General features: G+C 35.1%; 1 protein-coding gene across 2 annotated transcripts in view; it reads right to left on the bottom strand.

Annotated features, from left to right (window-relative positions):
• brun (trafficking protein particle complex subunit brun) overlaps nucleotides 1-26674 on the bottom strand; it is a 452915-nt gene that overhangs the window by 92203 nt on the left and 334038 nt on the right. The window contains exon 21 of one of the 2 annotated variants that reach the window (XM_090414220.1): nucleotides 12543-12810. The exons of the other annotated variant lie outside the window; for it this stretch is intronic. Coding sequence (XP_090270346.1) covers nucleotides 12543-12810 — 268 coding nt within the window. The remainder of the gene's footprint in view (nucleotides 1-12542; nucleotides 12811-26674) is intronic. 2 annotated transcript variants of the gene reach the window in all.

The following is a 26674-nucleotide window of genomic DNA, read 5'->3' as shown; positions in this document are numbered from 1 at the left end:
AATGCAGCCAGTATGTCACTCCTCTGCTGCATCTCCTAAGGACAATATTCATGAATTGTAATCCACGTGTTTTAATGGGACCAGTTTGCCTCATCTGGGGGACAAAAAAATCCAAGTTTCCGGGTGAAGAAACCCCTCCTACCTCCATATGAGACTTGCTAACTCACTTTTCATCGAAAGATACCAATAAAGGGTTCCTCAAGTCACTGACAGGAATTGAACCAAGGTCTTTCCAACCAAAGGGCTTCATTTATATATACTGCACTACAGAGGATAAACAAAAAATAATAATGAAGAAATCAAGACTGATATAGAACCAATAAATTTAGAACTAAAAGAAGCAATAAAGGTATCAAAAAATAGTAAATCAACCAGATTAGATGGTACGAATAAAGAGCTTCGGAAATATTGTGGAGAATATTTACATCACATATTCTTAAAATTAATAAATGTTGGAGGAAATGTGAGGTACCAACAGATTAGTTAAAAGCTAAGGTTTTATATCTATGAGGGTTGTTAAATAAATCCATGCAAAAATGAAGAAAACATAATTTTTTGGGGACAAACATTTTTTATTTTTCAACATAGTCACCTTTGAGGTCTATACACTTAATCCAATGATGCTTGAGTTTTTTGATCCCATCCATATAGTATGATTTGTCCAACTCTTCAAAATAGGCAGTTATTTCAGCAATCACCTCATTGTTTGATGAAAATCTCTTTCCTGTCAGCCATTTTTTCATGTTTGGAAACAGATAATAGTCTGCGGGAGCCAAATCTGGAGAGTGGGGGGGGGGGATGCGAAAGGACTTCGTAGCGTGAAAAAGAATCTTTTTTGGAAAGTGTGGTCGTTTTTCTTTTATTTCATTATTTAAATGATCCAGCAAAGACACATAATACACTCCGGTAACTGCTTGCCCTTTTCCAAGAAGTCTATGAAGACTGTGCCACGATAATCCCAGAAGACAGTGAACATAACATTTCTTGCTGAAGGAATGGTTTTTGCTTCCTTTGGTGCAGATTCTCCACTTGCAACCCATTGCTTTGACTGTTCCTTGGTCTCAGGCTGGTAGTGATGAATCCATGTTTCGTCCACTGTTACAAAATGACACAAAAATTCCTCAAGATTTCACGTACTTTCACTCTTCAATCATCCATCACCATATCATGGATTTTTTCAATAATTTTTGGAGTAGTGACCTTAACAAGGCATCCAGAACGTTCAGTATCACTTGTGCTCATATGGCCACTTCGAGAGTTACTAAACCACTTATAAACTGTTCTAATCGAAGATGCAGACTCACCATAATGTTTATCAAGCTTAGCTTTGGTTTCCTGAGCTGTTTTGCCTTTCAAAAAGTAATGTTTAATCACTACACGAAATTCTTTCTCATCCATTTCACAAATCATGGTACTTGATCGATTCAAATGAACGGCAAACACAGAGTAATAGATCTGTCTGATTGACACTTAGTGTGCGATATTCCAACAGTTGCCAGCAACTAAAAATAATCTTGATACATATGATAGCGCCATCTCTTCAACTGCACATGGACTTATTGAACAGCCCTCGCATATTTAAGAAAGGAGACAAAGATGATTGTGGAAATTACAGAGGAATAAGTGTATTAAACACAGGTTACAAAATTTATAGTAAAATCCTGAAATAAAGACTTATAAATATTGCAAACAATCTACTCTCAGAAGAACAAAACGGCTTCAGACATGGAAGATCAAGTATAGACAATATCATTTATGTTGGAAGTTTTTTCCCCACTTGGTTAGACTATAAATTACATATTTAGTTTAATCTTTTATCCAAGTGTAAGTAAAAAAAGTTTGTGCATGAAGTATCTTCAGAACTGGGGCAACTAGTGGCAAAGGTGGACTGACTTCACATCACTTGCCTTAGTATCCCATAATGCAAAGCACATCTCCTTGCGGACATGTATAATGCTATGCATTATGGGAAGAGTCACTACCTAGACTGGTTTCGATTCACTGAGGTCTCTTATACATGTCTGCAAGGAGATGTGTTATGCACTATGGGATACTAAGGCAAGTGATGTGAAGTCAGTTCACCTTTGGAAGGAGTTGCCCCAGTCCTGAAGATACTTCAGGCGCAAACTTTGTTTGCTTAAACCTAGATAAAGGATTAAACAAAATATGTAATTTATAGTCTAACCAAGTGAAAAAAAAACTTCCAGCATCTTTCTCTAATCCAGAGTAATTTAATAAGGTGTGACACCTTTTAGCAACTCGTATATGGAAGTATGACTTCTGCATTGCTTCGACATTGGTATCACCTCTGGGTCTGGATCCCACTGAAGAAGCCTCAATAAAGGTCAAAACTGGTCTGAGTAGTGACCCTTCCCATAATGCATATCACTATTCATGTCCGCAAGGAGATGTGCTTTGTATTATGGGATACTAAGGCACTGATATGAAGTTAGTCCACCTTTGCCACGAGTTGCCCCAGTCCTGAAGATACTTCAGGCACAAACTTTGTTTGCTTACACTTGGATAAAGGATTAAACTAAATATATAATTTATACAATATTTATGTGTTAAAACAGATCAGTGCAAAAAGACAATAATTTAGAGATTCATATGGCCTTTATAGATTACAAAAAAAGCTTTTGATAAAATACGCAGAGGAAAACTATGGATTATAATGAAAAAACAAGAATATCCATATATATATATATATCATCGGGATGATTAAAGTTCAAAGCTGTATAACTGACAGGAGCCCTCCACATAGCCTTTAAAGTAATGTGGAGAACCGACCAGAGCTTCTGACCTAATGTCCAATCCCCACCTTCTTGTGATGCACCCTGTTAGGTATCTACCTGGATACTGAACGAACGAGGACGAGCTGGCAATTTGGGATTTAGCCGACCAAATTGTATTCTTATTGGCTTAAACCAATATACAAAATGATGGTACAACATGACAAAATTTCATGCCGGCTGGGGCATTGCCCGGTTAAACAAGGCCCCTGTTGTTTTCACCAGGAAACCAGGGCGAACAGCAAAACGTCAGATACTCGAACAAATCTTAAAACACACCCCAACTCAATATCACCAGGATTTATTTAGGAGTATAACATGGTCCGCATAAAGCAAAGAGCTGACATTAATATCTCCAATTCTGATATCATGTTTAATACCACTTTCCTTCATAATGCGATCCATATAGATAATGAATAACAGACGGGATAATGTACATCCTTGTCTCACGCCAGATTTAACATTAAACCATCTTCCTGTATTTCCTTCAATTCTAACTGCTGACTTGCAACTCAAATATAGACTAAGTATTGCTTGATATAATGCCCCATTGACACCATATAACTGTAACATTTAGAATAGCTTCTCTCTTGGCACCTTGTCATATGCCTTTTCCAGATCGACAAAACTTAAATACAGATCTTTGTTATATTCCCATGCTTTCTCAACTATTTGTCGTAAAGTGAAGATCTGATCCTGACAGCCTCTATTTGGCCTGAATCCAGCTTGTTCTTCACCAAGCTTTTCTTCCACAATTCTTCTCAACCGTTTCTCAAGTATACTGGCATAAATCTTGCCAGGAACACTCAGTAGGGAGATACCTCTGTAATTATGACAATCAGTTTCATTTCCCTTTCTATATATGGATACTATGAGAGCTACGCCAATCATCTGGAATTCGTCCTTCTGTCCAAGCGTTTTGAACTATGCATTGCAGCCACTGTATGACTTTTATACCTCCATACTTGAGCATTTCTGGTCGAATATCATTACTCCTGCTGCTTTTCCACATTTCAGGCTTTTGATGGTTTTTTCTACTTGAAGTATGGATATGTATTCCTGATTCCATGCCTGGTCAGTGTTTTTTTTATCACTGTGCTGCCATCACTGCTAGTTTCATTTAGGAATTTTCAAGGATATTTTTTTCTCCAGTTTTCATATCACCTTTGTCATCTCTAATTCCTTTTACAGCACTCTTTCCTCCATTTCTGAGCTTCTTCAACAACCTCCAGAATGTCTTGCCACCTTCTTGATATTTATTTTCTATGTTCTTGCCAAAGTCCTCCCAACTTTGGTTTAGTCAGGTTTACACAGTGTTTAGCGTTCTTACATTTGTCTCTGTATTCTCTAATAGCACAAGCCGACTTTTTTGCCAGGAACTTTTGATACACTTTCTTCTTTTCCTTCACTGCCTCTTTAACTTCCTGTGTCCGCATTGGAGTTCCGATTTTACTATCCTTGCACACAACCTCACCACATGCCTCTCTGGCTGAATCAATCAGTGTTTTCTTCAGGACTTGCCACTGAATCACCAAAGTTTGTTTCCTGCTCTCAAACTCTCTCTTTCATTTTTTCTTGAATAATATTTGTGTATTTTAGTCTACAGTTCACATCTGAGAGCTGCTCAACTTTTATTCTCTTTAAAACTTTCTTATATGTTCTTTTTTTCAATATGAAATTCAAATTAAAGGCACTCGCATCCAATCCTACATGCAGTTGACAAAAGGCAGAATCAGACTTAACGGACTTAATTATCTTATCGATAATGTTTCTATTTGGGATTAAGATCAAAAGAAAAAGCTTAAAACCTTCTTTGGTCATCCACCTAGATTGTATGGTCTTCCCAAAGTTCATAAACCAGGTATTCTATTAAGACCAGTTGTAGATTGTGTAGGATGTCTGCTTATAAAATTTTTACTTCATCTAATTTACTTATTTCATCAATTAGAAGAACTGCTGCTTATATAAAAATTACTTTGAATTTTAAAAATAAAATTTCTGATCTTCTTTAGGATGTTTCAGATATTATAATTAGTTTAGATGTTGCATTCTTGTTTACTAATGTTCCTTCATCTGACACCATTGAATTACTTCAAAAAGAATTTCCTTCAGCTATTGTTAAAACTAGCTGATTTTGTAATCTATTCTGATTATTTCTCCTTTAAAAAAGGAGAAATAAATTATATGAACAAATCAAAGAAACAGCCATGGGCAATCCTATTTCTCCTACTATCACCAACTTCTTCGTGGAACACTTTTGAACAACATATTTTTGATAACATTTCACCTAGACCTACTCAGTGATTACGATATGTGGATGACATTTTTGCAATTTGGAATAGCTCTTCCTAATGAGTTATCTCAGTTTCTTTCTAAACTAAATGCAATTCAATCCCAGGATCCAATTCACCTTTGAAGTAAATAAGTAATTAGCCATTTTATATCTTTTAATTCTTCGTCAACCAGATGGTAGCCTACATTTTTAGTTTTTTGGAAGAAGACTCATACAGGCCATTATATCCATGGGCTCTCATCACCATCTTGTCAAAAGGCTGGAATTATTTAAACATTAGTACATTGTGATGTTCCTCAGACAAACTGTTATAGAAAGAATTACAATATATTAATTCCACATTTTTATCTAATGATTTTAAGGATGTTTTCATCAAAAGAGCTTTTAACAGTTATGGTATCTCTACTCTTCAAATACAGAAGAAATAATTCGCATTCTTATTCCTTATGTGCATGGCATTAGCGAACATAAAGCAAAAGTTCTAAAACCACTGAATATTTTTGTTGCCTTTCACCACATCAAAAAAATCTCCACCTCGCTTACCTCTAAGGACAAGCTTCCACCTCTCAATTATCCAGGCGTTTAACAGATTCTTGTGGGTTATCTTATTTTGGACATACAGGAAGATCTGCTGCTATCTGGCTAGAAAACACAAGTCTTATATTAAATACCATCATGAGCTTAAGCAGTCTGGATTTGCGGCGCATGCTAATAACGCTAAACATAGTTCGTTGGAACAAGACAGGAGTTCATAAAAGTTGTTTCCTCACAGAACGACTTTATAAAGAAACACGTGAAACTTTACTTCACTGTCCCAAATTAAACAGATCTGATGGTCTATGTCTATCCCCTTTGTGGGAGATAATACTTTTTAAATAAGCTAATCTTTCCTAACTTTATTTTGTCTGAATATATATATATATTTTATTTTTTTTTGGGGGGGGGGGGGGTGCTTAAGGGCCAAAGCTGTATAACTTAGCGGAGACTTCCACATAGCCTTTAAAGGAATGTGGAGAACCGCCCAGGGTTTCTGACCTAATATCCAATCCTCACCTTCTCGTGGTGCACCCTGTTAGATATCTACCTGGATACTGAACGAACGAGGACGGGCTGGCAATTTGGGATTTAGCGACCAAACTGTATTCTTATTGGCTTAAACCAATATACAAAATGATGATACAACATGACAAAATTTCATGCCAGCTGGGGCATCACCCGGTTAAACAAGGCTCCCACTGTTTTCGCCAGGGAACCAGGGCGAACAGCGAAACATCAGATACTGAAATAAATCCTAAAACACACCCCAACTCAATATCACCAGAATTGAAAATCGGTACTATCAACATAAGAAGCCTGAATGGCAAAGAAATGGAGCTAGCTGAAGAATTAGATAAGTACTAGATTGACATAATAGGGGTGACAGAAACAAAAAAGACCAAAACTGGTGAGCTCTTTCTGAGCAATAAATACAAAATGTTATATTCAGGCAATGACAATCAAAGAAAAGAAGGAGTAGCCATAATATTCAACACTAAATACGAGGCTAATCTTCTTGAATGGCAAGCAATTTCAAGTAGAGTGATGTGGGCAAATATCAGAATGGGGAACTCGACAATGTGACTTATTTGTGCCTATGGTTCCACAGAAGGTTCTACTAAGGTAGAAGTGGAGGAATTTTTTGAGGCTTTAGAAAAAGCAACTGACACAATGAAAAATTGGTCCTTGTTGGGGATCTAAAAAGCAGAGTAGGAAATCATTGTCAGACATACAATAATATTTTGGGAAAATTTGGAGAAAAGAACAAAGCTAATAATAATGGCAAATACTTGTTCGATTTCTGCTCAGGATATGGACTGGTTATTACTAACACCATGTTCCAACATAAAAATATGCACAAATTCACATGGAGAGAAGAGGCAAGGAATAAGAAAAGTCTCATTGATTATATTGTTGTTGACAGTGATGTTTTCTCTCTGGTGCAGGACACTAGGGTGTACAGAGGATTTGAAATTGGAAGTGATCACCGTTTAGTCTTAAGCAGGATAAAATTGAATTTCATATTGAAAAGAAGAACACGTAAGAAAGTTTTAAAACGAATGAAAGTTGAGCATCTCTCAGATGTGAACTGCAGACGAAAATATACAAACATTATTCAAGAAAAAATGAAAGAGTTTGAGAACAGGAATCAAACCATGGAGATTCAGTGGAAACTCTGAAGAAAACATTGATTGATCCTGCCAGAGTCATATGGTGAGGTTGTCTGCAAGGATAGAAAAATCAGAACTCCCTGGTGGACACAGAAAGTTAAAGAGGCAGTGAAAGAAAAGAAGAAAGCATATCAGAAGTTCCTGGTAAATAAGTAAGCTTGTGCTCTTACAAAATACAGAGACAAATGTAAGAAAGCTAAACACTGTATAAAACTAGCTAAATAAAAGTCATGGAAAGATTTTGGTAAGAACATAGAAAATAAATATCAAGAAGGTGGCAAGATATTCTGGAGGTTGTTGAAGAAGCTCAGAAATGGAGGAAAGAGTGCTGTAAAAGGAATTAGAGATGAAAAGTGATTTGAAAACTGGAGAAAAAGGTATCCTTGAAGTACTTCGAAAAATTGCTAAATGAAACTAGCAGTGATGACAGCACAGTGATAAAAAAACACTGACCAGGCATGCAATCAGGAATACATATTAATGCTTGAAGTAGAAAAAGCCATCAAAAGTCTCAAATGTGGAAAGGCAGCTGGAGTAGATGATATTAGACCAGAAATGCTTTAGTATGGTATTATAAACGTTTTACAGTGGCTACACTGCATAATTTAGAGGGCCTGGACAGAAGGACGAATTCCAGATGATTGGAGTAGAGCTCTCATAGTACCCATATATAAAAAAGGAAATAAAACTGATTGTGATAATTACAGAGGTATTTCTCTACTGAGTGTTCCTGGTAAGATTTATGCCAGTATACTTGAGAAACGGTTGAGAAGGATTGTAGAAGAGAAGCTTGATGAGGAACAAGCTGGATTCAGGCCAAATAGAGGCTGTCAGGATCAGATATTCACTTTACGACAAATAGTTGAAAAGTCATGGGAATATAACAAAGATCTGTATTTAAGTTTTGTAGATCTGGAAAAAGCATATGACAAGGTGCCAAGAGAGAAGCTATTCAAAACGTTACAATTGTATGGTGTTAATGGGGAATTATATCAAGCAATACTCTTAGTCTTTATTTGAGTTGTAAGTCAGCACTTAGAATTGAAGGAAATACAGGGAGATGGTTTAATATTAAATCGGGTGTCAGACAAGGATGTATATTATCGCCTCTGTTATTCATTATCTATATGGATCACATTATGAAGGAAAGCAGTAATGTTAATGTAAGCTCCTTGCTTTATGCGGATGATGTTATACTTCCAAATAAATCCGCTACAAGACTGCAAGATTCCCTGACTAAATTGAATAACTGTTATGACAGATATGGTAGGAAGGTCAGCAATAGTAAGATAAAGATAATAAAAATAGGTAGAAGCATCGAAAATATCAGCTGCATTGTGAATGGAGAACCTATAGAACAAGTAAAACATTTCAGCTACTTAGGCACGATTTTTAGTGAAGACGGTAAATTAAATATGGAAATAGACAATAGAATCAACAAAGCTGGTATGGTAGGAAGTCAACTGAATAAATTTATATGGAATAAGAGAGAAATTAGTCAAAACACTAACTAAATTAGCTGTATACAAGATAGTGTTCAAACCAATTTCAATTTATGGATCTGAGAACTGGATCAGAAGTAAAACATTTGACCAAAGACTAGAGGCCGCAGATATGGGAGTCTGAGAAAGATTAGATGCGTGAACAGATGGCATCAATGGCAATATCATATTAAAAATGAGGATATTAGGAAAGAACTTGACATCGTCAGCATCCAGGAATGTGTTAGGAGACAGCTAATCTCAGGTGATATGTTCACTTAAACAGAATGGGCGAAGAAAGATTAGCCAAGCAAGTGTTCTCTACCAGGTTGGCAGGAAAAAGACCCAGAGGAAGACCAAGATATAGAGTTATGTCTCAGTTATGGGCACCAGGGTTTCTTCGTGATGGGGAGGAAGTGGAGAGGGTTCAGAGAAGAGTGACCAAGATGATAGAAGGGCTGTGGAATGAACCTTATGAGAATAGGTTGAAAATTTGTGGGTTGCAGAGATTGGAAGATAGGCGAAGGAGGGGTGATATGATTGAGACATTCAAATTACTGAAGGGTTTCTATAAGATTGATCCAGAAGATATTTTTGAAAATATGACTGGTGGTGGGAGGACTAGGGACCATGCATGGAAGCTGGGCAAGAGTGTGGTTGACAAGGTTGTTAGAGCTAGGTTTTTTACTTGGAGAGTGGTGAACGAGTGGAATAAGCTTCCAGAGTCTGTTGTAGGTGCTACGACCATGAATGAGTTCAAGGCAAGGTATGATAGATACTGTGTCAATGTCTAATTGTTGTTCTTGACATGATGTTAGGGCCCCCCTCGATGAGTCTGTCGACTCCTTGGAGTTGCCTGGAACAACAATAATAATAATAAGATCTGACAATGTTGTAACTTTGACAGGTAACAGATTGATTTGGCAGAAAATTGTAGATAGGAAGTTAGTAATGACGTAAATTTTTCATGTAGTGCTATCATATCCTGTACACCTCTTGAGGGTAAATGTCAGGAATTTGATGACGATGATGATGATATATATATTTTTTTAAATAAGTTAGGAAATTATTGACCTTATTTAGTTATCGTACATTAACTACTTAGGTGGGCTTTTTAGAATTGTCTGGAAATGCTTAATAGCCATTTTGTGATCTTGTGCTAACAATGCCTATGATACTTAGGTGAAAATTCTATGCCAATAAAGTTATTCCTGTGGTTTCTTGTGGTTTTAAAATTCCTTTCAATATGCCAACTCGTAGTATTTCATTATTGAAACAAATATGCAGTTAGACTAGCTGGATTATACCTAAAGGAACTAAGACTATGTATGTCCAGACAATTCATTTATTATTATTATTATGTAACACCTCCAGGGACCCCAAATACTCACGTGGGGAAAATTTAAAATCCTGTTTCATGTCATTTCCATATATGAAAAAAAAAAATTTTATATATTATTTATTATTTCGATTATATTTAGTGTTGTGAAATTTTTTATTCCATATAAAGTTATTAATATTCTTTCTTATCAGACTCTTTAGGTGGAACATTAATTGCTACAAAACTGGCATAGGATGGTTAGGGAGAAGGAGCACCATATTTAAGAATATTTAGAGATAATAGTTATATCCAACTAATATTTATAGTTAACTATTTACACATTCCTATTATTCCTATTAACTATTCTATTAATAGTTAGAATAATTATTAGGGAGAACAAAATACTTAAGAATTTAATAATATTTTACTGAAAAAAAAAAATATATATAGACGGATGCTTCCAAAGTGAAATACGTAATTAATTACTTCTCTTGTGAACCAATCAAAAGTAAACTGTAATCAGAAATATCATGTCATTAACAAACGACTCAACTGACTAATAATCTCAGCTATGCAGATGATATAGTATTAATAGGCTTATCTTTAGCCAAAATGCAACAAAACTTTGATAAACTATGCCAAGCTGCAAAAATATTTGGATTGACAGTTAAATGAAATAAAACTAAAATACTCACAAATATAGTACAAGGTTCCATCATTACAGAACACAATCAACTTTTAGAAAATGTAGAAGATTTCAAATACTTAGGCACAAATATAAATAATACTGTAAATGAGTAAATGACATAATATTAATGTACATATTATTATTAATGTACATATTAATTATTAATGACATATTACTTGGTTACTCTTGGAAGGATCATATTCATGATTTCACTATTTTAGAAGGGGCAAACCAATAACCCTTGATTGAAACCCAATGCAGACGTCAACTTCATTGTTGGAAGTTAGATTGGACATCAACTGAGACATCATCCGTCTCCATAATTTGACATCTTATTTTTATATGCCCCCTCAAATGGACAAAGACAGAGAGGAAGAACAGCTAATTAATTCTGGAAATATATTAACCACTTTATCAGCACAGATTCTCTCTCTCTCTCTCCACAAGAAATAACTCAATTGGCTCAAAACAAAGATGCCTAGAAAGCTACATATAATAATTAACTTTTTCTTATTCCTATTTATTTAGTTCATTTCCCCATAAACCATGATGATGAACGACCAACTAGATAGTGTACCCTCTCTCTCCAATGAGCTGTGGATTCGAAACTTGCAATAGGCATGGATGTTTGTAATTGTTATTCGGTGAGAGATGAATTTCTTTGTCTGAAAATACTAGCATTGGAAGCAAAGGTAAAGACTAGTATTGCAGCTGCAAATGGCAATTTAGTTATTGACTTACATCATTATGATAGCATTTACATAATTTTATTATCATTTTCTTTAATATAATTACTCAAAAGTGCACCTATGATCTTAAACTAGCTCTGTTAATGATAACAGCGTTCAACATATCTTTTCTATTTAGGAAAAGCGGAGTCATTTTCAAAATACACGTATATTCAGTAACTGAACCACCTCATCTTCTGAATTAGTGCAGATAAAATGTGCATATACTATATATATATATATATATATATATATATATATAGTATATGCTTGTATGTTTATCTGATATATATATATATAGATAAACATACAAGCGCATGAACTGTGCAACTGTTCTCTACAATAGAGAAATAATATGTAACTAACATGGAATTTTATGACATACTGTTTTTGGCCTTTATCTTGAGATTATCCCAGTATCTTAACTTTACTCAACACAAATTTTTCCACATGATTTAAATTGAGTGAAAAGTGTGTGCATGAGGGTAAAGGTGGGGGGGGGGAAAGTTCTTATAAACATCTAGAACAAAAATGATATTAAAGCAACTGATATAATCACAAGAAAGAAAAAGAGCAAATTATTACAAATACAAATTACAAATGCAAAAATATAATTACAAATACAAATTTAATAATTTTTTTTCTAGGTGTTTATCATAACTTTCTAACCCTTCCCCCCCCCTCGTATGTGTATTGAGAGAGAGACCCCATATGAGTTGTGTGTGTGTGTTGTGAATATTCTGCAGATACCTGCTGTTAAAATAACATTTCGTTAATTATTGATTTTGTTTATACCTAAGTAACTTTGGACTTTGTCTAGAATATTTAAAGCCGAAGTGTTTAAATTAAGTCTTTTGAGTTACAATTCAGTAATTAACTTTCTAGAGATGAAGATGGTGAGTATTTGCAATTAGGGTAAATACCTGCAGAAGTATATTTTGTGTTATGAAAATTGATGAACAATGTAAACATAACTAAAATTTAAATAATGGACTGATTATCAGTTGACACAGAAAATTAAAAAAAGGATATCAAAGTCCACTTCAAGTCAACTAAATTGACTAAATGTTGGCAGCATGCTGACTGAATCGATGATATTTTTTGTTTCTGATTATCTTCACTTCCTTTTCCATCAGAAGCTAACAACACATGTGATGCAAGAGGAAAGCGTTCTACAGGGACTGGAATGCGACAAGTATCCCAAGCTTCAATTAGAACACATTTATTTGAAGCATACTGAAGTTCCATCTCATGACTGGTTGCATTCAGTACATCTAATACAAGGTAACAATGAGTTGGCCTATTAAAGAAAGAAAGAGAGAGAGAGAGAGAGAGAGAGAATAAAGTTCATGTTGGCAACAGAAGCAATTGTAAAACAAATCTTAACTATGCAAATACATATTTAAGATTTGCTATTGTGTTACAATTCTTATAATTGTTTTGTAAATGTATCTGACTCATTCACGTGTATTTACAGAGTTTAATATATTAAGATCTAATCATCACTATAAATTACCATATTTTCCGTTGTATAAGATGCACCCAAGAAAATTAATACAATTTTCTGGAAAAAATCTAAAAAAAACTTTTTCTGTAGGCAGAGGTCCAAAATGTCTTTCAGCTTCCCTATTCCCGTGTTCTTCTGCATATTTTACAACCTGCAATTTAACTTGAAGTATATGAATGTTGCCTGTTTTATTCCATCACTAAAATCTACGGGGAAATATCAAACTGAACACAAAATATCTCAACACGTCAACTCAATACTGATAAACATCGGTAACTGATTACTCGGATAAGATATTATGAAACTTGAATAGGGACCCCCCGTTCTTAGCCAATGACGCGCTAGAAGTCACGTGAAGGTCACGCATCAATTTGATTGCACCATTAACCATCTACAAAGATCTTGGAACATAAGAGGGAGTGCGTATGACTTTGAAAAGTGGAAACAATCTTTACCTTCATTATATAAGACACACCCCATTTTTAAGATGAATTTTTAAGGTAAAAAAGTGCATCTTATACACTGGAAAAGTATATAAATTATCACTTTCCTTTCCTTCGCAGAAATCCTCATTCTGACATGAAGAAGTTTGTGTGTCCTAAAGATGTACTGAGCCATGTAAAATACAGTGCATTCCCAGAATGACTTACAAAGCGAGAAAAATAAATGCTGAGGAACTGAGCTAAGAAAGAGTCCCAGTGGGAGCAAAAGAAAGAGAAGCTTCAGAATAGCACCTATAACCCTTGAGATAGGGGTTATATCCTTTGGATGACAACTGGGATGATATGTAATGATGTGCCAGAGCCATAGTTAAAGCTACTGCCCATTCATTCCCAAACTCGACCCTCTAATTAAAGCATTTTAATTAACATTAAAATCAACAAGTGAGAAAGAGCCTACACAGTATACAGCACTGTACAGCTTTAAAATATCCAGATATTTTAGTTTGGTATCTGCAGATACTAAATGCAGCTACTTGACTGAACATGCCTCTCCAAAATAAAATGACAAAAATGAATGCGACAGATTACTATCATATTTGCTGTATATAAAATATAAGAACAAGAACATAAGACAAAAAAGGTAGAACTAGAATATTAAATATGTAAAATGAGATGTGATGTAACAGATCTAAGTAAACTGAAAAGAAAAGTAGAACACATAACAATAAAATCAAGAAATGTGCGTTACTGGAAGGGACTACAGGATGTCAAACAAAGAGAGGAGTTAGGATTTGTAAAAAATAAAGCTGTAGAAAACAATATTATGAAACATGATGCATAGAAATTGTAGGAAAATTGTTACAAGGCTGCATAAGTAAGTTTTGTAACTTTTTACTTAAGAATGCAAAAAGAAAAAGATTCATATATGCTTGTGTCCAAAAGCTAAGGACTAATTACATTTTTAGCAGTATGTGATAAAATTTTCACAACTACAGGCAAATTTGGACATAAATTTATTCCCAGCATACTAATAAATTATATCACACAAAATCTGTGTTATAAATTTTGTACAAATTAAATTGCAATACATTTTTGGCAAAAGTTAGAAATTTCCTAAGAACATAATTAAGGAATTAATGCACATTGCTTACAGAAAACTATGTGCAAAGACATTTCAGTATGGAATATGTCCACCCCAAACTGCAATGCAGCTCTCACAATGTCATGCCATACTTAGCACACCTAGCGATTCAGGAGTTCTTCAGGAAAGCTGGCCCACTCCTCAGTCAGGGCAATAATAAGGCCTTTTGTTCTCTGGAAGGAAATTTTGAGCTCCTTCCATTGCATTTGAGATGCAATGCATCTCCTTATTGCATCTCAAATGTGTTCTATGGGATTGAGATCTGGGGAGCATGCTAACCACTCAATTTGATTAATATCTCCAGTCTCCACTACTCGCGTATGATGTAGTGTGGCACTGTCATCCATAATACAAATCAATTCTTTATCTACAGCACCACAAATCAAACATGATGCTGAAGAACTTTGTTGTCCAATTTTTACGGATACAACATCACTGAAAACATGCTTTAAAATGAGCTTTTGATAAAGGGATGCATGCTACAGGCACATAGGTCTACTTTTTTGCAGACATCTTGCCACAGTTTGTCGAGATATCCGAGTACCTGCGTTTGAATGGAGCCGACTTGCAGGCTGACCTGCCATCATGCGTCAATTACATTTTGTTGCTATAACCAAAAATCTGTCTTCGTGCTCTGCGGTAGAGTGAGGGCAACCTCTTAGCAAATGTCTTGAACACATTCCATTGTTTGAAACACTTCCCAGAGATTGAATGTAATGCAGGGGAAAATATTCCAGGTGTGCAGTGCATATCCATAGATCATTGATATATTTTTGCATTTATTCCCACTAAACACTCTCCTAATCATTTCCTTGCTTCACATCATTCCTAAAATTAAACACAATATACAAATGCTTCATGAAGAACACACTTTTTGATGTGTAAACAAAGCATTACAACTAATCCAACTGAATGCTGTTGGATTAGTTGTAATGCGTTGTCATGAGTTGGTGTTTTTGTTTTCTGAGTTTCATCTGTTTTGTGTGCATGAAATGACATGGTAGGCAAGTTTTTATATATAATATAGACAAGTTTTTAATATATAAATGCATTTATATATTAAAATTTTTTTTGCCAATATTCACAATGGGAAACAATGTTGATAATCTAATAAATGTCCCATTTTCTGCCAGAACTTTTACAGATTGTATGACTGTAGTTGAAGGAGGTAAGCCTCATCCTCTTCCAAATTTACTGAGCAAGCAGAAAGATGCAAAAACTGAGTACATGAGACACATCTCTATTTCACAATACAATGCAGTACAATAGTTAACTGGATTTGAAGTGTGGTCTAGACTTTTTTTGTCTTGTTTATTATTCTTCAGAGAGAAAGGCGTTTGGAATAAGCATGGATATTCTGACTTTAATCATTTAACAGCAGCAGTGCAAAAACATGAGTGCTTCCAATCACATGTTCAGTTATTGTTAAATCTTAAGATGTTTGGAAAATAAAGAATTGACACTCATTGACAAACAAAGAAAAATTGAAATTACCCATCATAATGAACAGATAAAGAAAGAGAATTTAAAAAGATTAACTGATGCTGTATACTATTTGGCTAAGCAAGAGCTTCCTTTGAGAGGTTCAGATGAGTCTGAAGTTTCAGCTAATGAAGGAAATTATAGAGAATTTTTAAATGTGCTCTGAGTATCATCCTCTTTTAGACAGTCATTTAAAGGATTTGACTGGACTTGTATTGGGGAAGAAGAAACTTCCACAGTACTTCTTCCATTATAAATATTCAAATACATCGTGTGACAAAGGTGAGCTGCTGATCGCATAAATAAAGTTGTTCATTAAAATTTAAATGAATTCATTTTATAAATAATGTGAGCAATTTATTTATTCATTTGTATGGGGTTCCCCCTCTTTCTCCCCAGTCTGTTAAGATGGGTTGAGCTCACTTAATGAGGGATTAAGTATATGTATTCTATGACTGTAGATCCATGTGCGTTCAGGAGCTGGTTTGCCTGTTCTGAGAGACAAAGCACCTGAGTTTCTGGGTGGAAAAACCCTCTACCTTCATATGAGACCGGCTAATTTACCTTTAGTTGAAAGAGATGATATAAAGGTTCCTGACATCTTGGACGGGAATTGAACCCGTCCATAACGAATACTGAGGATTTATTTATAAATGTAAATTTAGTTTTTTCCTGAAAACCTTTAGTTACCAAAAACCCCAGCACATATTTCGCACTATGATTTTTTATCTTTAATTTTGAGGAAAAACATGCGAGTTATATTCAAGTAAATGCAGTATCTCAAATGCAATTCAAACTGATTTCAAGTTATATATATATATATATACAGGGTGTTCGGGATAAATTTGACAGTTTCGTAAGGAAAAAGAAAATCTTCTTTGTATCTATTAAATTTAATGAATTGACAAAAAAACATTACAGGCAGAGTTAATTACAATACTATCAACAAGATTTACTCAAAATAACCACCATTAGCATCGATCACAGCTTCAATTCTGCTTCGGAACCTCGAACAAGCTGATGCTACAGTCTCCCTGGGAAGGGCCGCAAAAACTGTTTTAATTTTATCCATTAACTGGGCTTTTGTATTACTGGAAGTGCGATTGGTGTCTTTTTCAACTGCGCCCCATACAAAATAACCCATGGGGTTAAGGTCTGGGGAGTTTGGAGGCCAAACATTTGGACTGGTGAAGTCGTAGAAATTTTCAGACAACCATTTTTGACTTTTCCCAGAGGTGTGGCAAGGGGCCGAATCCTGCTGCCATACATACGGCCTACCATTGCCTACCCTTGTTATCCAGGGCTTGACTACAGTTAGCAACTCCACGAACAAAGCCCGAATTCCAATGCCAGGGTTCTTCAACACCTGTTCCTGCAGATTTGCGAGGAATTCTGCTGTACGAACGCAATCAGATCGTCTGCTAGGGATCTTTCTTCTTGCTACATCCTCGTAGTCACCATTGCAAGTCTCTAGTTCATGCCTGATTGTTTTTACTGTATTCAGGGAGCATTGGGCAGCAGTCGTAATATCCTTATTTTGATGGCGGGCACGAATCATCATGATACAAGTTATTCTCTTCCATGATTCAGGTGGGTTCCAGCTATCCATCCTTTCTGACATCTTGTATATGAATGAAGAAGGGTCCAAACTTTTAAATGAAGAGAAGTGTGTGTTAATACATGTAACTTACGGAAAAATATAATTAATTATAAATATGTCAAATTTATCCCGAACACCCTGTATATAGAAAGTATTTTACAATTGGGTATAATAAATGTTAAAGATACCAAGCTATTTTAAACCTGGTTTTACTCCATTTCCCAAAATGTTAGATGACTGATTTACTCAGTTGAAATACCTGTTTTTTAGGATTAAATGAGTGGGAAACCGAGATGTGAAATAAAATGCAGATTTTAATGGCATGACTAGTTTTGCAAAAAAAAAAAATAATAGAAATAACTAACAAAAACGTAAAGGAATTAACTCTAAACAACCCAAAAAGTTAGTGTACATTTCAACGTTAATGTGTTTGACGTTTGTGTATTTAAAAACATCTCTCTCTGACTTCATTGTTGGGTGTACGCATGTGCTCAAAATCTCGTGTATGCCAATATTGGATAGTAGAATGATGACAGTCTGATAGGTTGTAACTCAGGTTGCTGTTGAGATGTATAGGATTAAGGATGATTTTTTTTAGATTCTACTATCTTTCTTTCAAGTTCATTGTAACAATGAAAAATATTATTAGATTTGTCCCATAGTACTGGACGGGTGTGGTTCTCTTCATTAGAATTCGTGGAAAATAGAACATGGCTAGACAGAGCACTGGCTCGCATTCTTTTGTAACTCATGTCTCTCTGATGTTCTTCAATGTGTAACTCGATGGATTTCTCTGTTTGGCCAAAGTATGGTTTAATCACAGTTGCACCAAATCTGGTGGACCAGGATATTTTAGGCTGCTATGTCTAGGTTTAGGCTGCCTCAGTAAAGAGCGGAGTTTTGGTAGAGGTGAGCAACAAGCAAATGTTCTTTGCCAGGTTGGCAGGGAAAAGACCCAGGGGAAGACCAACATGTACATGGATTGATAGAGTAAAAAAGTGCCTTAAAAGACAGAAATATATAATATTGGAATCATGACAGATAACAGATTAATTTGGAGGATAATTATTGATTGGAAGTTATTAATGGTGTACCTCCCATGTAGTACTATCACAATTATCCTGTACACCTCCTGAGGGTACATATCAGGAATTTGATGATGATCCTCTTTGAATTTTTCAGTTCTAAAGGGAGGGATCTCTGTTATGACATATCTATCAAAGTGTGATAAATATGAAGTATCTTTTCTCATTTTGACTTTCTCTGGCTTAAGGTTTCCTTGTATCACTCAATGATTCAATAGCTGCTTCTATTGCTCTATAACTATAAAAAAAGAAAAAAAAAAAGTCAGCATTCTTTTTTAAAGACAATGTTGACTGGCTGACTTACCGTATATTATCGCATATAATGTGAACTAGAATTACCGCGTATAATGTGAACTAGAATTACCACGTATAATGCGAACTAGAAATTTTGTTTGAAAACTAGCCCTAAAATGCCATGTCCACGTATAATACGATCTGTTAATCTTGTTCCATAACATTATAAATAATACAATATGAATTAACAAAAGAAATATTTATTTAAAAATAAAATGTCAAAATACAAGACGAATAAACGAAAGAAATATTTATTTTAAAACTAAATGTCAAAATCCTTTAAATTCTTCTTCATCTTTTGAGTCGTCAAACATTTCATTTATAAATTCATCTGTAGGGATTGCATCATCGGTGTAGCAGTTGTCGTCATCGTCTTCATGCTCTCCAATTTGTTGTGCATCATCCTCGCTTTCGTATATGAAGTGATCTTCGAATCCATCCATTGAATTACTTATTCCACATTTAAGAAATGAGCATTGAATCATTTCAGATGGTATCGAATCCCATGCTTCTTTAATCCAGCTGGTGACTAGGGTGATCTCAGGCTTCTGAAAATTCCCACCTTTTGTCATCTTCACTAAACCAGATGACATCCATTCTCTCCATTTTTCATGTAAGTGATCTTTAAATGGCTTATTCAAGCTGACATCAAGCGGTTGCAAAACGGAAGTTAGACCAGCCAGTATGACTGCTAGGCCTGTACGTAGCTCACGTGCTTTCTTTTTGCTTGCCTCTGTTAAATGCACCTGGAACATATCCCAGACTAGCATGCTTTGTTGACGTAACAAGCTACCTGGACGTATGTTCCATACTTGATCCAGCCACAATTGTACACCTTCTTCACCCATCCAACCTTTCTGATTGGCGCGAACAATTACACCTGGTGGAAATTTCATATGCTTCGGAATTTTCTTCCTTTTAAATATCACTGTTGGCTTTAATTTGGTTCCGTCTGCCATACATGCTAGAACAAAGGTAAAATGCGTTTTTTCATGTCCCACTGTTTTTATGAAGACACCCTTTTCACCAACTGAGTTTACTGTTCGATTCCCAGGCATATCAAAGTACATGGGCGTCTCATCCATATTGCCTATTTGGGAAAGTTCATATCCGTGACACTTCCGTAATTTTATGATAAATTTATGGAAGGACTGCACTTTTTCTTCGAGCTGCTTTGGTAACGTCTGCACAATTTTTGTTCGGTGTCGTAATGCTTTGCGTTCCATAAATCTGTTGCACCACCCAGGTGAAGCAAGAAAAGATGAAACACCTGGTGTGTCCTTGAATTTACCATTCTTGAGTTGTGGAGCTCGAAAACGAATTGCATTTCTTGTTATCGTTGCGTCAAAATCCATTCATTTAGCTCTTTTTCGAGTTCTGGAAAGGATGCTACATCTCCACGACGAGCACGTTTCGTTTTGGGGATTTTTTCAAGACTGTCTTTTTGCTTATGCCAAAATCTAATATTACTCTCTGCTACACCAAATTCTCTCATAGCAACACTGTTATTATGTTCTTCTGCAAACTGCACGACACGGAATTTAAATCCTGCTTCAAAAGATGAACGTTTACGTTTCTGTTGGCTCATTTTCAGGCTAGGTTTGTTTAATGAATAATATTTAAAATGAACTGTGGTTAAACCAATATACCTAACTGTGCTCTATCATTCGGCAACGGAGAGCACATGCGCAGATACGATGCATGCTCGGTCGCCGAATGCGAGTGGGTCAAGTAGATTTGGTTGCATAGGCATTAGGTAGTATATATTGTGTGTGCAAGTCTAATAAGATGTTATATTTTTTAGGATCCGCATATAATACGAACCCCTAACTTTAAGTAGTATTTTTTACCATAAATTTTTCGCATTATACGTGGCAATATACGGTAATCTACTTTCACATACTATTATGGAAGAAATGAAGGTTATGCTCAGCAGTGACTTAATGTAAATGGTACAAGAAATTATCAGAACTACTGATTATCCCAGCAATTCTGCCAATGTTCATCACCTTTTCTCACTAACAATGCTTCCAACTGTGCTGCTTACATGCAAGAGATTTCTTCCCATTTAGCTCCTATAAGGGAAGAAATCTGCATCAAACTTCATTCAATCATTCTCAACCTTAAGTGATTGGGCACGACAAAAATGTTAAACGGAGTGATCTCTGCAATTTTTATTTCACAGCATTTGTGCTTTTAGTCTCTGGATCATTACACATACTGTGAATGCATTGCAGAAATTATTTTTTATTTTTAAATGGTATTTATACTATCATTCTTCATACTTCGAACTCATATTTATTATCCAAGTCTGCAGACTTGGATAATAGACAAAATGCAGACTATAGAAAAAATGAAGCATGGTATAACTGGAGGAAAACTAAGCAAAGCCTAATTTCTATAAGCATTCACCTTTTGCTGTATTCATATCCTTAATATTCAACTGCAAATGCTGATTCTAGCTCTGATACATTTCGTCATTTCATATAGTGCAGCATTATTCCCATTAGTATGTTGCATATTTTCTCATGACTCCCTATTCTCACTTTGCATATATGCCAAAGAGCGATGTTAACTGTTGAGTATTAACCAGGTACACCACTTTATAATGATCCAACAGTGTAAGTAGGTGATTTTACTCATGGGAATATTCGTCTAGTGACTGAGCAGAATCAAATAACATTCATTTTATCTTCAGTGCTAGACACAGACATATTTTGTTCCACAAAATGGGAAAGAGAGTAGAGTCTGGATTTATGTTCGATAACATGCAACAATAATAACAAACCACTACATGCTCCTAGACAAGTGCTAAACAAAATTTCCTTTAGGAAATTAAGTTCAGTACTAGAAAATATTGACTTAATAGTTGGTACTGCTCAATATTGCTCAAACTCGAAATCCAAATGTCATTGTTTCACTTAATCCCCCAGTGAAGTGCAATTTCACAAAAGCACTTGATATCATGTGTATGTGTGTGCACACACGTGCATGCACAAGACAGATTGAAGCAGTAGCTAAGAACAGGAGTAAATCCTCTGTAGTGTTACAAAAGGTTTAGTGCAACTGCTGAAAAGTATATCCCACACAGATTTCACAATTTCTAGTTAAAATCACAGAAGCAAATAATTATATGAACAGCTTTAAAAAAATGATCCTGAAATTGCACATGAATTGTCAAGCTGTTTGACATAACATGCAACATCAATTAGACAGAAACTGCACAGAATATGAATTTTCAATATTAAAGTAGAAAAAAAAGGAGTTTAGTGGGAAAAACTGGTAGAGGAAAATAAATCAGTGGTATTAAGAATGACATAAGCTTAGACGTAATTGCCAGTCATATTATCACAACTCTTATTGAGTCTGTTAAGTAATTTTTGGAATATTCTAATTCTTTGGTTGGTTTTACCAAATCATAAATATGAGTTTTAAGCTTTTTATGATATATTTCAACTGCTTTCTTGTCAAAAATTTCCATAAATAGATTTGATAGAACCTGTGAAAGGGATGAACCCTTTCCATGCAATGTCTGAATAGCATACTGGTATCTGGAGAAAAGAAATTTCTTTAAGATATAACATTTCATCTCTTGAGACACTAGTGAAAAGGGTGACAATGTCTAAATTTATAATGATGTCTCTGGTAGTTCTAGTGTTAAATTTTTAACCCTTTCAATAAAGAGTCAACTGTTCTTCAGATATGACTGTTTTTCCCATGTGAGGTCACAAATTAAGACAAGTATTTTGCTAAAGTTCAAGGCAGAAGAGTCTCTAGCATCCATGAAAGAACTTAAAAGCTCCTCTGGTTTGTGGATTTTTGGAGATTTCTTTAAATCTTCTGGCCAACAGACTAACTTTCTAACTAAGTCACTGGTTTTGTTATGTGGCACCAACAGATCCAGGTCTGAAGTGGTGTAGGTATTGGTAACTTCTAGAAAGTTATTCATTTTTGTTGCATATTTCTCTGCATTCATGGCAACAGTTGCATTGTGTTTATTTGCTCAATGCTAATTTTGTTGCATCATAATTTTTTAAAAGCCACTATTTCTGTTTTTGGAATATTTCTAGCTGGTAATCAAGTGAGTAACAGGAAGCAGTTTAGGTGCTGATATGATTTGAAGAAATTCCTCATAATCATCATAATCCCTTTTCCAAGTTAGCTATAAGATCCACCTTGGATTCAAAGCAAAATTGAAACCTTCAGATGAATTCTTTTCTGCATGAGACCACAATTGTTTTGTAAGAAAATTTAAGAAAGAATCAGGAAATGGTCCACACACAGACACAATGCAACAAAATGAAAGATCCGATACTGCACCAAGTTTGGTCTTCATTTATTAATAATTTGACATCCTGAGACCTAGACTAAGAGATTCTATGCCACAGAATGTAATAGCATTAATTGGTTCTCTTTCCATTATGCATGCATTGTTTCATTTAAATGGATTTCATTCTATTATACTCTTGAAGTTCATAATGTTGTGTAATGATATTTTCTAGTTTTCCAATCAGTTAATATAACACTCATTTTATATCAATTATGGACTCTACAAGTGTGTTATAAATAATTATTTTGATTTCCTGACGTTTCGACCTTCATATTAAGGTCATTATCATCTTAAATTGTCTTAAACTGTATTACAATTTAAGACAATTTAATTGTATTTAATTGCAATTAATTGTATTACATTAATTGTATTACATTGTCTTAAATAGAATATGGCTTTAATGTAGTTAATTTATTTTATTTTATTTTCACTAGAGGTCAGGCCAGTAGAATAACCGTTGATCAAAATCTTTGTCTCTTCAGCATACTATGTGAAATGTAATTTAGCTTGTCTCTGTATATATATATGTCTATATTATAGATGACCTTTGAAACATCAGGAAATTAAAATAATTATTTATAACATGGTTTGTTTTATTTATGTTTTAAATGAAGCAATTTTACTCTACAAATAATGTGATCTGCATAATAGCATTTCAACAAAAAGCCACTATACCACAGAAATATAAGAGACACTAGATGGCATCAATGCAAAACCATATTAAAAATATTACCTTTAGAAATTAGGTTGTTTTTTTGGTTTATAATTTATTTGGCACAAAAACTACAAAGGTCATGCTGTGCCATACTAAACGTTACAACATTAGCATTTACAGAAAATTGTAAACAACATGTCTGTACAAGAATCTAGTTTCACAAAGCAGCATCTCTAGGTAAACAGAACTGCTGCAGAGGGCACAGCAACACACAAGGTCAGAGGTTATTATAGTAGTGCAAAAAATAGTTAACAATATAATCTGCATTCCAAGGAATGCAGTATCTGCATATATGTAAAATTATAATAGATGCCTTTATAGCAGTACAAAAATACCCCCCCCCCACACACACACAAATAAATAATAAACTATTCTATTTTAAACTTTTAAAAAATCATAATTACTTTTGTCCTACTCTTGAAGACTTGATCTGGTGATCAAGTCTTCAAGAGTAGGAAAAAAATAGCAACTGCCATTACATTAAAAATGGATTGCTGTTATTTGAAACTATGCTGGTCCTAATGGTACTGCTGAACGTGTGTGTGTGCGTGCGTGCGTGCGTGCGTGCGTGCGTGCTCATCTTGCATTCACTGTAGCTGAACTGCAGTTCAATAACAGGCTGTTAAGTTGTAGATGAGATTTATATTCATCTCATCTACATCTATATCCATATCCATTCATGATCAGGATTAAAGGTTCTGTGGATTCTAATATCTTTCTTTCAATCAATCAAGCATCAGAGCAAGGTCTCTGATGGGTGTGATTTTACTGATTTTAGTAGGCATATAGTATATTGTCATTTTGATCTGTAGAATTTAAAATGTGACTGGACAGAGCTGAATATCTTGATCTTCTGCACACAATGTCTCTACCATGCTCTTCTATACACTGTTCAATGGATTCCTTTGTTTGTCCATAACATGGGGTATTGTAATCACACCAAAGGAGGTAAACTGCGTTGTCAGCCTAGTTGGCCAAGCAGCTCGTGTATCTGCTCTTCAACCAATAGGCTGCAAGTTCAAGTTCTGTGGTGCATGGATATTGGTGAGACTACCTCCTGCTTATCAGATGCCTGAAGTGGTTTGAATAAGAAAAATAAAGTTCTATGTTTGGTCTCTAGGGCAGAGTTTCCTGATTATGTAAAAAATAAATAAAGAAATAAATAAAATAAAAAAATTTTAAAAATTCTTAGTCTATCTAGTATTAATGCATTATAGGTTTACAACCTTTCATGAACGGCAGTCACATAAAACACCTGTGTATTTCAAGCTACTGTGTTTTAGTTTCACTTGATGAAGCAAGGAAAGCAGGTGATTTTAGTTGATTTTAATTGATGAAGCAGGTGATACTCAAGCAAGGTTGCTTGAGTATCACTTGCCTTAGTATCACCGCTCTGGGTCTGCCTCCCACTGATGAGACCTCAATAAAGGTCAAAACCGATCTGGGTAGTGGCCCTTCCCTTAATGCATAGCAGTATACATGTCTACAAGGAGATGTGTTTTGCATTATGGGAGATACTGAGACAAGGAGTGATGAGCGCTTGGTCCACCTTTGTTACGAGTTGCCAAGGGATGTACCACCTTGCCTCAGTCCTGAAGATATTTTCAGGCACAAACTTCATTTTCATACACTTGGATAAAGGATTAAACTAAATTTATTATAGTCTAACCAAGTGCAAAATAAACTTCCAACATCTTTCTCTAAATCCAGAGTAATTTAATAATAAGGTGGTACACCGGTTGGTAACTCGTATAGGTAAATATGACCTCTCCATTGCTTCTGCCTCAGTATCACCACTCTGGGTCTGCCTCCCACTGACGAGACCTCAATAAAGGTCGAAACCGGTCTGGGTAGTCACTCTTCTCTTAATGCATAGCAGTATACATGTCTGCAAAGAGATGTGCTTTGCATTATGAGAGATACTGAGACAAGGAGTGATGACAGCTTGGTCCAACTTTGCTGCAAGTTGCCAAGGGATGTACCACCTTACCTCAGTTCTGAAGATATTTTCAGGCGTAAACTTCGTTTGCTTACACTTGGATAAAGGATTAAACTAAATTTATTAGAGTCTAACCAAGTGCAAAATAAACATCCAATTTACTATTATAAATTTCATAGCATGCTTGTGGATGAAACAAAAGTCTGGTAAGAGTCCTTTTGTCATAGCCATACATCTGGAATGTGTCTCAAAGAAATTTCAGTTCTTTAGTTGTTTCTTCTTCATCAATAAGGAGAGCACAGGCTTGATCTTGTATTGCAATCTTCAACTGGTTTGAAGAACAATAAAGTCTGATTCATAAAGGATGACAACCATAAGTTTCTAACTCTGCCATGTTTGATTTTTGGATGTTGGTTGTTCAACTGAACTACTAGAGTGTGTTCTGACCATAACTCCATATTAAGAGAACATTATCAATATATCTTTTCTAAAGTTTGGTCTTAATGAGTAAGTGCTCAAAGCTTTTTCTTCAAAAGGTTAGCATATAGATAATTGCTAGCATCAGCAATAGAGGGTTCCTATGTCAGGCCTAAATTTTGTTTGTAGCTATTGTCCTTGTACTCAAAGA

The sequence above is a fragment of the Typopeltis vanoorti genome, chromosome 25, assembly GCF_054136105.1.
Source record: "Typopeltis vanoorti isolate ZY-2024b chromosome 25, IOZ_Tvanoo_1.0, whole genome shotgun sequence".
Classification (NCBI taxonomy): domain Eukaryota; kingdom Metazoa; phylum Arthropoda; class Arachnida; order Uropygi; family Thelyphonidae; genus Typopeltis; species Typopeltis vanoorti.
Note: the sequence above shows the minus strand (reverse complement) of the source record. Positions and strands in the feature narration are given on the sequence as shown.